Source organism: Atta colombica, unplaced genomic scaffold (assembly GCF_001594045.1).
Source record: "Atta colombica isolate Treedump-2 unplaced genomic scaffold, Acol1.0 scaffold111, whole genome shotgun sequence".
In the NCBI taxonomy this organism is placed as follows: Eukaryota; Metazoa; Arthropoda; class Insecta; order Hymenoptera; family Formicidae; genus Atta; species Atta colombica.
Window position 1 is genome coordinate 1,119,704 of NW_017259197.1, and position 12,986 is coordinate 1,132,689.

Consider the following 12,986-nt stretch of genomic DNA (forward strand, 5'->3'; position numbering starts at 1 on the left):
TCACATAATAAAATTTATCTCATAAATTTTTCAGGATGTGCCGGTATTATGGTGGGATATCCTTTGGATACGGTCAAGGTCCACATGCAGACTCAAGACTACTGCAATCCAAAATATCGAGGTACCTGGGATTGTTTGCGAACCATACTCGCGAAAGAATCGGTAATTTATTACATCAAATTGGATTTAAAGTTTAATCATTTTCACATTTGTAAGTAAAACCAATATTGTTATTTATATCTTTTTATATAGGTGACTGGTCTTTATAAAGGAATGACTTCGCCAATCGCAGGGGTAGCTGTGGTAAACGCTATCGTCTTCGGTGTTTACGGATATACTCAGCGGAACTTGTCTGAACCTGATCGATTGTCATCATACTTCTTGGCTGGTGCATCTGCCGGATTTGCTCAAACTCCTGTTTCAAGCCCAATAGAGTTAGCAAAAACACGTCTGCAATTGCAATCCACGGGTCAAGGTAATTTTCAAGGACCAATGCAGTGCTTGAAGAACATCTATAAGCAGGATGGTTATCGTGGCATCTTTAAAGGACTAGGTATTACATTCCTTAGGGAAGGACCGAGTTATGGTGTGTATTTCGTGACCTATGAAATGCTAACCAAAACGTCCTCAAAGCAACCGATCTCGACGTTTCATATGATGTTGGCTGGAGGACTTGCTGGTACAGCTTCTTGGGTGATTTCTTATCCTATCGATGTCATCAAATCGCGCATACAAGCAGAAAGTAGTAATCGTTATTCAGGAGCTTTAGATTGTCTCAAGAAATCTATACGTGCTGAAGGATATAGCTGTTTATATCGAGGCTTAAATTCGACGATTCTTCGAGCGTTTCCGACGAACGCGGCGACTTTCGCTGTAGTTACATGGACATTCCGATTATTTGGTGAACAACCAAATGAGGTATCGAAGAGGGAAGATGTCATGTCAAGAACAATGCAATCGAAAAACCATGCCACAAAAGGATATGAATCCTTTGCTAGTAAATGGAACGTATTCTTTGATAGTATTTCAAGAAGTAATGGTTTTGTTACTCCATCATACTCCGTCGGATCTATGTTGCCGATTAACAGGCAATTACTGCCAGATAATAGTGCCTGCTTGGTCCACAACTGCAGACGATCGGGTTGTAAGTACGAGAATGCGTTGAAGCAGAAGAGTATATCCGAAGGTTGGGAGGAGAGAAAGAGAAAATCGAGAAACGATGAAGGAGTTGAGGAGGATGACTATGTTGATGAAAGAAAAGACTATGGCAACGTTAAGATAGTTATAAACACGTGTACTTGTAATCTGCAACACATACTCGATGTCTCGAATCTGGATAATATTTGATGTTATTGCAGTTGACAAAGTCTAGCACGTGACGTGTATTTTTAGTGTAATATGTGTAAAAAAGGAATATATAATATCTATTTAAATAGATTTTTCTCTTATAATTAATTTAATTAATGACGAATGCATATATATATCGTTCCCTTATCTAAAAAGTGACACAACAAAAAAAATGATTTTGAGTTATTACAATAAATAAGTTAGATAAACATTACCTTGTCAATCATCAAAAGTAAATTAACTTAATTAATTAATTTCATAAAAAATTAAAACGTTATTAAAAAGGATTATTTTTTAAGGATTATGAAACGAACATGATATAATGACGTTTAATCATGTTAAGAATATATTATTTGATTACTCAATAACTTTCTATCAAGTTGAAAAATAATAATTCCTTTTTTCTAGGAAACTTATTCTTTGAGTTGTGTCATTTTTGAAATATGGGAATGATATGCCTAATCAGAAATGATAATGGAATCGACGTTTCTGTTATCATTTCTGATTGGATGTACATAAATATATCACAAGATAACATAAAATGGAGCGTAAAATGAGTTCTTAAGTAGGATTTACAAACATTAGAAAAAAGACAGCATGTTGGTCTGTCACTCATGAATGATACCGGTGTAATGCTGACAATTCTGTTTGTCGAATATTCATCAGATATTAATACTACTATTTTACAGTAATTGTTTGATCGAATATGTATTAGCTTAATGCTAATAATGAATCTTGCGCGAGTAGTACTATATACTTATCATATGAATGCAACAGAGTTTTATTTTCTGTAAATATAAACTATACAAGATAGAACACAACATAAAAAGACACAGTATTATGTAATAATTATTATGTTTTAATAAAATGATAATAAGATATTTTGAAGGCCCTCAAAATTGGGCTCCGAGATATTATAAAAGTAAATAAAATGTTAATTGACATATAATCTATTCATATAAATTAAAAAAATTTCTTTTCTATTTGTAAAAGAGTTCAGGGCCCATATTTTGTAGACAGTTGTTTGTATCGTTAAGTATAACCAACGAGAATCATGCTTTTTTCCTAGAATAGCCCTTATTATTGATTATTGTCGTTAGTTATCGACACTGACAACTGTTGTATACAAAATATGGACCTAGAATTGACAATACAAAAATGAAAGTCTTTTGGAACTCTTAATATTTCTGAATCAGAAATGGCAAGGGATGGAAAAGATTTCATAATTCAAAGAGAATAAAAAAAATTATTTTTTTATTCTCTATCCTATCTAGGATAGTACTGTTAAAAGTCATACTGGTTTTACATTGTTAATTGATATTGAGCTAGCATATATTTAATATTAAAGCAATATCGAATTTCTAATATAGATATAACATTAATGATTAATATTGGACCAGATATAGCATTCCAATATTATGATAATATTGATATATAGTAGTTTGCCAATATTAAAATTCTGATACTGGGCCACTTGTAAGTCCCAACCTAGGTAATTTAATTGAAGTATGTTCTTATGTTAAGAATGTCAAGTTGGATTAAAGTTAGAAACTTGCTAGAAAAGTATGCAAATCTGTAATTCAACAATTGAAATAATTGAGTAAGCAAAGAAATGACTATAAATTTGATTATGATATATATATATATATATATATATACATATATTTGATATACTAGGCGTAGACACTTATAATGAAATTTGTAAAATGTTTTAATCCTCTTTTTTCTATTGTTTTATTATAGCTGCTTGATTTAATCGATACATTAAGACTGACATGCTTTATAAATTTTTATAATTTCTCGATTTATCGATTTGTATCCTTAAAATGAGTTAACACAATTTATACTTGCACAAGCTCGCTATGAAACAGGAATAGAAGGATCTCTTTTGTCAAGCAGCAGTCTTTGATTGATTGGCGGACATGTAAGACCACATGTCACTGCCAGCGCGATATTTATTCGCTTTTAAAATCATTACAAAATAGTTTGTATTTCTCTTACAATCCCCTTACCAATCTCGTTTCTCTTTCACATTCTTCTGCATTTCTTCAGTTTACGAATTGGTCTTCAATCCTCCCCCGCCCACGTGTCAAAATTTTGACACATTCCAAATTCTCAGCACATATGAACACACACGGCAGTACCTTTCAACCATTGCTAATTGTTCTCAGCAATTGATCGCAAACAAGACTTTGTTGTAACCACGTTTTTATTCCAAATCAAAAAATTATCAAGTTTTAAACTATTGTCACTAAATCTATACGATTAATACAATTTGTTAACCTCCTGCGATTGCTCTAAATTTTTAGGAAATATTCTTACTGGGTACGTATGCAAGCTAAATTAATAAATATAGGATAAAATTTTTGAAAAAACGTTTTAGTAAACGTTTTATAGATAAATTTTGAAGTAATTTAAATTTATATTTATAATATTGTACTTGTATATTTAACCAATACAATTTAGTAATTTATTAATAATTTATTGAGTAATATTATCTTCCTATAGTATTTTACTTCCAACATTAGCATGAAATTTCAAATTATCAGTAAGATAATTTAATTTTAATTAGTATATTTAATTATTATTTAAAATTTCTGGCCTTTTTATATCTTTCGCAATATTGCAACACCTTATATTTAATATTTAATAACTGTTTTTTTGTAGGTTCCTCTTGAAGAAATCAATTAATTAAACTATTTAAATGTTGTGATAAATCATATCGCTATCTTTGCGGGAGCTAAATCCTTCAATTATTCAAATTTTGATATGGATGCAGAGCCTACTACCAGTAACAAAAAAAACGAAAAATATAATACAAATAATCAACGTTTGATAGCCGAAAGTGGTGGCCGTTGTATGAGCACACAAGCAATGCAATCGCTTTATGATTTTCGACAGAATAATCTGCTTTGCGATGCAATATTAAGATTAGAAGATGGTGGTGTCTTTCCAATTCATCGAGCTATACTTTCAGCATGCAGTACTTATTTCAGGTTTAATTTTAATCAGGTTTAATTTTATTGCCTCTGAATTTTATATTAAGTTATTCGAATTTATATATAAAATAATTGATTAATAATAATAAAATAATAAAATAATTACTCTTTATAAAAATTACTCTTTATAAAAATAATAAAAAAATGATAATATTTTAATAATTTGTTACTTGGATTTGTTATTACATTTTTTTGTAACAAAGTTATTAATATTATTATACAATAATTATATACATTTACTGTCACAATCTTTATTAGTAAATTAATTTTACAGGACATTATTTACAACTACATTGCATTCTCGTGAAAAAACTGATGTCCTTCTGCCAGGTGTGACAAGTCCAATAATGAATCTCTTGCTGGAATATGCATATTTACGATCCATTGATGTGAATCGTGAAAACGTGTGTGAATTATTGACCACAGCGGATTATCTAAGCATTGTAGGTGTACTCGATTTATGCTGTGACTATCTAAGAGATAACTTAGCACCAGAAAATTGTATTGGAGTGATGAGATTCGCCCGTCAACATTTTTGCAAGAAGCTAGAAAATGATGCTTACCGTTTTATTGTAGGACATTTTGTCGAGGTGCGGCTAGTATAATAATTTACGTATATCATTTCTTCATAATCTAACTTCTCTTGCATTACATTAGGTGTCACAAAGAAGTGAAGAAATTTTACATTTACCTATTGAGGAACTGAAACCGTTAGTCGGCGCTGACGAATTAAATGTTAAAAGCGAACAAACAGTTTGGGAATTAGTTCTGAGATGGATAAATCACGATCCAGAATCTAGAAAAGATTATATCGTTGATCTAATGAAGAATATCAGACTCGGTCTCTTAGATACGCAGTTTTTTCTGGAGAATGTCAAAGATCATCCTTATGTCGTAGGCAACGATGCATGCAGACCCATTATCATCGAAACTCTGAAGTTTTTGTATGATTTAGAGATGATTACTCAGAAAGATGGAGAAGTACCAACGCCGGAAATTGCACGACCCAGAGTCCCGCATGAGATTCTGTTTGCCATTGGTGGATGGAGTGGTGGCTCTCCAACAAATTATATCGAAACGTATGATACAAGAGCAGATCGATGGATTCCGGTAGTATTAAACACTTTACAGTTTTTCAATGTAATTTTAATAAATGTAAATACTGATATAGCTAGATTGAATTTTTGTTGTCATTTGTAATGCAACAAGGCAAAAAAAAGTAAAGTGTAAAAATTAAAAAAATATAGAAATGAATAATAATTGTTATTTATCCAGTTTAGAGCTTCCTAAACATGTGTCGCGATTGTAATAATTTTTTAAAGCAGCAAACATTTGCGACCTATCTAGTTTTAACAAATATATGAAAAAGCGAGGTAAATTAATTAATTATTTGTATTGCCTTATTTAAATTGCGCGATTCATCAAGAATAGATCAATTAGTGGGACGATGATATATTTTGGGAATCTTTAATCTAATCCTTAAAAAAGAAATTAATTGTAGCTTCGCATTATTCTTGAACCGTGTATGCTGTACTAAAATTAAAGAACATTTCTACTTTATTTCAATAAAATTTTAACAATTTATTTGTGTAAAATCTTGAGTTTTTTAGATCGAGGAAACAGATCCGACTGGTGCGCGAGCTTATCATGGACTTGCGGTAGTTGGTTTTGATATCTACGTTATCGGAGGATTTGATGGCGTCGATTATTTCAATAGCTGCCGTTGCTTTAATGCGGTGACCAAGGTGTGGCGAGAGGTTGCTCCCATGAACGCTAGAAGGTCAAATATATTTCAAAGGGGCTAGTCACTACTCCTGTGATTTGGATAATTTTAATCTTATTATTGATTTATTTATGATAAAGACAATTAAAGAAACAGTATTAAAACATAAGATATGCATTTACAGCTGTCTTTAAATAGATATTTTCAAATTATTTTTAAATTACATATATAGTTACACTAATAGGATACGTACACAAAAGAAAATTAAATAAAAACATAAGTAAAATTGTATACAAACATTATATAAATATGAAACTAAAATTTAGTGACTAGCTCCTTGATAATGTCGTTAGCAATGAAAGCTCGCATCAGAATCTTTTCATTGTCGCAGATGTTATGTCAGCGTGGCAGTTTTAAACAATCTGGTTTATGCGATGGGTGGATATGATGGATACCATCGGCAAAAAACGGCGGAACGCTATAATTACAAGACAAATCAATGGTCCCTTATTGCATCAATGAACGTGCAGAGATCTGACGCGAGTGCAACGACATTAAATGGTATTATTTTATTTTTTATAAGCTGATATATTTATTTTAGTTATCTAAAAAAAAAGTATTGTTTGCAACTGCATAATTAATATCTCTATTTTATACGAAATAGATTTTTGAAATGTTTTATAATTTAAAAGATATCTTGTAAACTTTTTGAATTTTTTAATAACATGTAAAAATCTCATTCTTGTGCATAAAAACAAAATGCAGATACAGTAATGCAGATAAGTAATTTTGGAATATATGTACATTAGAAAAAAAGGAAAAGGAATACATATTATAAAAAAATTATTTATTGAAAAGGTTTAAGTATAAATATGCATGTCATAAATTTTTTAAATTTTGAATGCTTGAAAAATTTCCATTATTTCTATTATATCATATAAAAGACATAAAGCTTATTGGTAAATTTTTTATGTGCTACAGATAAGATATATATTACGGGCGGTTTTGATGGACATGATTGTATGAATACGGCCGAAGTGTATGATCCAAGCACCAACCAGTGGACAATGATAACAGCAATGAGGTCACGAAGAAGTGGTGTGTCGTGCATATCTTATCACGGCTGTATTTATGTTATTGGTATTAAAACATGTATTTGTTACAAGAGAAATTTCATTATAGCATTTGCGCTATTTATGTATAAATGTATTTATACATGAGAAAATTAATTTCAAAATATTCTTTCTTATGCAAAACTATTTTAATATATGTGTGTGTGTGTGTGTGTGTGTGTGTGTGTGTGTGTGTGTGTGTGTGTGTGTGTGTGTATAAAACTTAATTTATTCATAATTATTCACTTCTCTTATAATTGTTTTTCTCATTGCAATATTATTTTACATTGTTATTTTTATTAATTATGAGAAAGCTAACAATTTTTTTCATAAAGGAGGATTTAACGGAATATCGAGGATGTGCAGTGGAGAAAAATATAAACCTTCTACAAACAGCTGGAGCCATATTCCTGATATGTATAATCCACGTAGCAATTTCGCCATTGAAGTTATTGACGACATGATTTTTGCTATCGGTGGTTTTAATGGTGTTACTACAACATACCAGGTGGAATGTTATGACGAGAAAACAAACGAATGGTAATTATTCCATTGCATAAATCTTTTATTATTGAAAATTTTATAAAATTTATGTGAAAGATTAATATGGAGCCAAAAATAGTTGCATATTTTAGTAGTAGCGATTTGATAAATCTGTAAATGTATAAAAATCTTACCTTAGTAACAAATTTACAAATTTCATTTTTCAAGCATATTATATTTACAATACTTATATTAGTTCCAACTATAAACATAGGTACGAAGCGACAGACATGAATATATGCAGATCAGCACTGTCGGCCTGTGTGATTATGGGTCTTCCAAATGTATATGATTATATTCACAAACATCGTGAACGTCTGATGGAAGAAAAGCGTCAGAAGTTACTGGCACACGAAGTTCGTCGGAATCAGCATCAGCAACAGCAACAGGAGCAACAGCAAACAAGGCAAACTTCGCAATTCGGCCAAATCATACCAACACCACCACCTCTACCACGCTAATAAATGAGAAAGATAATAATAATAATCAGCAGCTAAAACCAAATAGTATATTATTATGTAAATCAGCCAAATATATAACATCTGTTTCATTTTATTGCGATATAAATTTTTTGGATTATTATCAGATGAGAGCAATCAGAAAAATGAAAGTCAACTGGTCAATTGTCAATAACACAGAAAACTGTTTATATATTTGGCAATGATTATTTTTGACTACTTACAAAAAGAATATTTTATTATATTTATATGATTTTCAGACTGCCATTTACCCCTCTTTGTTAAGTTAAATCTTTTTTGATACTGCAGATATTTCTATTGAATCTTTTTGCGATTTTATACGTACATTATATATAGTGCTATTTCAAATAATTAAATTGATTAAGATAAACGATGAAATAAGTTATTTATTTTTTGTTTTGGAGATTAATGGTATTGATTTAATTATTGCAATAATAAAGCTCAGAATGGTAATACAAATTAGAATAATGTTCATGTGAAAAAGGCACAGCAATTGATAAAATAAAGCATGAAATGCGAAAAGTAAAAATAAAATTTTATGAAATAATAACTTTGTGATAAATATAAGAAATCGTTCGTGTAAGAGACATTCATTTGGCATTTTTTTAAGATGACATATAAGCAATTGTGTGCAGCAATATCGCATGTAACAAAAAAATAAATAATTGTAACATATACGAAAGTGCAGTTGTTTACATTTATTTATGACATTTATTTATCATGCAAGTGAAATCATGATATAATGATGTCTACTGTATAACTTATACACAATTGCTTTTTAACAAATACTGTAAATAGATTAATTTGTATAAATGACAATTCTTTTATTTCATTTCGTAAAATTTAAATAATTATAAAATGTTATATGATATATTATAACATTTAAAAATTGCTAAAATATTAAAATTGCAAAATTGTAAAATATAAAAACGTGATGTAATACGTATACATATGTATCATATATATCATAAAATGCTTATTGTCCTAAATTTGTTTTGTTTTGTTGAGTTATAATAATTTAAACAAAAATTTTTGATAAGATATGTAAATACATTATCGATAGATTTCAGAAATATAATAGATATATTTTTAAGATATTAAAAAATTTTAATATTTGGATTATACATATTTAGATTTGGTGTCCCGCAATTTTTTGTCAAGTGTAGATAGAACGAATTAAATTGAGTCGAAAAATCCTCTATCATTTTACCATTTTCACAATGGTTAATGAGACATTAATTACTAAAAATTGTCGAATATTGGTCTTCAATAATTTTTTATTCAAATACTATCAAAAAAATAGTTTTACAAAAAAATAGCAAGAGACAAAAATTGTTTATTTTCTTCTCATAGAGCTCTAAGAATGTTTTTCAGAATTTTTTATTAACTTTTTAGTACTTTCTTATTGGCAACTATTTTTGCCAACATGAGAAAATGTGGTATTAAAAAATTTTGAAAAAATTCTCAGAACTTTATGAGAAGAAAATAAGCAATTTTTGTCTCTTGCTGTTTTTTTTAAAGTTGATAGTATTTGAGTAAAAAATTATTAAAAACTAATATTCAGCGATTTTTAATAATTAATATCTTGTGAAAATTGCAAAATGGTACAGGATTTTTCGATTCAATTTAGTCCGCTCTATCTATACACTTAAAAACACTTAACAAAAAATGGCGAGACACTCTGTATATATAAACAAATTAATTTACTACTATAAAATTTATTGTTTGTAAAATAATTAAAAAAGTAATAATTATGATGAATTTTTGGGAATGGTTAATCTTTCAATATTTTTATAATCTTTAACAGTTAGGAAAGTAAATAAATATATTAATTATAAGTAATAATTGTATTATTACTAAATCAAATTTTTTAATATTTAAATCAACTCTTAAGTAATTTCTACATATAACGCACAAAATTTATTTAAAATTATATAAGATAGTATATTGGGCTGTGTTTAATAGAATATTTATTTTGCAATTGTCGGTGCTGAATATTTCAGATAATGACCCTATCTTTTGTAACTACGTGTTGGCAAGGAAAATCGGAGTAACATAGGATGGAAAGTGTTGATGGCAGCGTATTCTTTGATACGCACGCCCTCTGAAGAAACGGACCTAAACCTAAGAATAAAATTCATTTAATAGCCTATTTCAGGTTTCAGGTCACCTGATATCATCAGTTTAGTCTGCGCATGACGCGTAGGGGTAATTAGAAAAACCATTCGTGTTGAGAGATGAATTATAATTTGTGAGTCATCAAATATACGCAATGTATTGAAGTAGATGACACACTGACATGTTCTAGGCACGCACTGTTTATAGTCAAATTTTGTTTATAAATAGTCAAATTTAACGATGGATATCATGTCAACCATGTACGAAATAGTAGTTAGTAACCTTCGCCACGCCGCACCGGTTGTTCCGTTCCTGAGTTAGCCAACGTGTATCGATGTATATCATAAAACGTGTGCATTTGTAAGCGGGGACGTGTAATCGCTAAGTGACCGTGTATTCAAAGTCGGAGAACCGAAGGACTCCCGACTCCGGGTGAATTAGTGCTCCGAAACGCGCTTGTCGACGCAATGGTGAGCTGAGGTGAGCTGAGGTGACACAGGGGGCAATGGCGAAAGTCGTGAGAGGGTCCGATTCGGTGCCCATGGTCTTGTTGTGCGAACATTGTTCTAATCAGACGTTCAAACAAATTCAAGACTTCGTTCGGTGAGTCCATCTGCTTCATCGATCAATTATGATGCTTCGATTTTGTTCAATGATTTTATTTCAAGATAACATTTTTTTCATAATTTATCAGCGGTTGGAGATAGCTTAAAATGACATGAGCATCTATGTTCTTTCTCTCAACAATGATATTATACAAATCAGAAAAACAATATTTGTAAAGCATTTTTGATGACGTATGCTATTTTAATAAGTATAGATTTTAATGTTTTTATAAGTATATTAGTGCATTATTTTATAATTTGTTTTAGGCATTTGAGAGATCAACATTGTTCCAGAGAAGGTGGATCTTTTGTTTGTCTCTATGGCTATAATGGGGTATGCACTAGTCTTCCTGTGGAAGGTGTTTCTGACAAGGATTATATAGCGCATGCCATGAAGCACGCAATTATGCAACAGCAACGAAAAAGCAATGGCGATTTATCTGAGGCAAGCTCATCGTGGACTGTATATTCTGCTGTACAAAATCTACCTGCTGTTCTCAATGATCCATTTAAAGGAAAACAGAGTAATTTTTTAACTCGTACTTGGGGAGATGGATTTGTGGAGAAAATTGATATTCCAAAAAGTCCATATCTTCCTGAAGTCACCATGCAACATTTTGAAATGTATCTGAAAAAAATTGCAAGGGTAATTATTCATGCACTACAATAGTATCTAATAAATATTATCTGTAATAATTTACATTATGCTTATTATTTTAGCAATAATTTATACTTTCTATTTGTTCTTTCAGAGATATCGAAAACATTCACGTATGAATTTAAATGCCAACAAACCAACCACTCCAAATGAATTGCTCCAAAATTTTCCTAATCTTAAGAAAGTGAAGTCACTGGGTAAAATTCTCTAATATTTATATCATAAAAGATATTGAAGAATAGAATTTAGTAATAGGAATATATGTATAATCTTGAAATAAATGTAAAAGAACAATTTACTTTTGTAAGAAATGAATTTAGATTCTATTTCATGTGTCATATTTTACTCTTTACAGATAAATATTTTTATAATTAAAGGATTAATCTATTTTTAATACATCTTATTACATATTACATTTTAAATTAATCTATTTAAATTTATTTAGATATTAATTAGGTATGTTTTACATGAAAAACACAGATATGTTATACATTTATACATAAATTTAATTTATCAGCTTTTTAAGCTTTAATATTAAATAACTTTATATTGGATTTTTATTGATATAATAATAACCATGTAAACTTATAACTGATATTTATAATTTTATCTAGTTATGAAATACAACTTTTTACCATTAAAAATTACAATATTTTTTGCTTCAGATCGGCTACAATTTGATTTAACTAATATTCCAAAGATCTTCTTAGTTCCAAACTTAGATCTTTCACAAAAAGATAACTTTGATGCTGTGTTCCCGTTTGCGAAAGATGGCCTCTTAACTGAAGAATGCAATATTGTTATGCACGTAAAGCAAATGCAAGAGAAGGTATTATAAAAATAAGAAAAGAACAGATTCAGTTTATAAAGCTCATTATTGACATTGTATTTCTTAATTTAAATATTATATTATAAAAATAATTAAACAATACACAAATATGAAGTTCTCGATGTTTTATTATTTGTTTTTAATTTATACAAAATATATTGCTGCAGCTTAGTCACTATCTGGATGTTGTGGAAGTCCGAATAGCGGAGCAGGTTGCGTCAAAATCTCAAGCCTTTTTCCATGCAATGACATCTCATGATGTACTTATGGAACAACTCACACAAACTATTACGGTTCTAAAAGCACTTAGGAAAAATATTCATCAAGTCGATAAGCATCTAGTCAAGAATTCTTTAGAAATTTTACGGTAAGTTTATATACATGTAACGTATGAACTATTTAAAAAATTTACTACATTAGTATTTCTTAAAGAAAAGAATTCTTAAAGAAAGAAAAAAATAAAATTAAGTAAAATAGAAATATAAATTAATAACACAAAAAATGAATGGTTTTGCTAAAGTAAACAAATTTTACTAAATACAGATTTGAAAATAATGTGAGATTATTAAAATA

The 12,986-nt window shown here is 29.5% G+C and overlaps 3 protein-coding genes across 3 annotated transcripts in view; all 3 read left to right on the forward strand.

The window, feature by feature from the left end:
* Nucleotides 1–1,422, forward strand: part of LOC108693928 (mitochondrial basic amino acids transporter-like) — a 3,208-nt gene extending 1,786 nt beyond the window's left edge. The window contains exons 2-3 of the mRNA XM_018203142.1: nucleotides 35–162; nucleotides 253–1,422. Of these exons, the coding sequence (XP_018058631.1) occupies nucleotides 35–162; nucleotides 253–1,347 (1,223 nt within the window). The 3' untranslated portion in view covers nucleotides 1,348–1,422. The remainder of the gene's footprint in view (nucleotides 1–34; nucleotides 163–252) is intronic.
* A 2,634-nt stretch (nucleotides 1,423–4,056) lies between these two features.
* Nucleotides 4,057–8,448, forward strand: LOC108693937 (kelch-like protein 10). Its single transcript, XM_018203152.1, has 8 exons — nucleotides 4,057–4,343; nucleotides 4,621–4,936; nucleotides 5,004–5,456; nucleotides 5,957–6,126; nucleotides 6,461–6,630; nucleotides 7,051–7,209; nucleotides 7,517–7,721; nucleotides 7,939–8,448. The coding sequence occupies exons 1-8, from the start codon at nucleotides 4,117–4,119 to the stop codon at nucleotides 8,183–8,185; spliced, it is 1,947 nt and encodes a 648-aa protein (XP_018058641.1). The 5' UTR covers nucleotides 4,057–4,116; the 3' UTR covers nucleotides 8,186–8,448.
* A 1,976-nt stretch (nucleotides 8,449–10,424) lies between these two features.
* LOC108693923 (vacuolar protein sorting-associated protein 54) overlaps nucleotides 10,425–12,986 on the forward strand; it is a 5,446-nt gene continuing 2,884 nt past the window's right edge. The window contains exons 1-5 of the mRNA XM_018203136.1: nucleotides 10,425–10,924; nucleotides 11,194–11,572; nucleotides 11,679–11,781; nucleotides 12,250–12,413; nucleotides 12,581–12,780. Coding sequence (XP_018058625.1) covers nucleotides 10,827–10,924; nucleotides 11,194–11,572; nucleotides 11,679–11,781; nucleotides 12,250–12,413; nucleotides 12,581–12,780 — 944 coding nt within the window. The 5' untranslated portion in view covers nucleotides 10,425–10,826. The remainder of the gene's footprint in view (nucleotides 10,925–11,193; nucleotides 11,573–11,678; nucleotides 11,782–12,249; nucleotides 12,414–12,580; nucleotides 12,781–12,986) is intronic.

Coding starts and splice junctions, on each gene's coding strand:
- LOC108693937 (XM_018203152.1), top strand. CDS start 4,117: ATGGATGCAGAGCCTACTACCAGTAACAAAAAAAACGAAAAATATAAT. Junction 5,457..5,956: donor GAGCAGATCGATGGATTCCG/GTAGTATTAAAC, acceptor TGAGTTTTTTAG/ATCGAGGAAACAGATCCGAC. Junction 6,127..6,460: donor GCTCCCATGAACGCTAGAAG/GTCAAATATATT, acceptor TCATTGTCGCAG/ATGTTATGTCAGCGTGGCAG.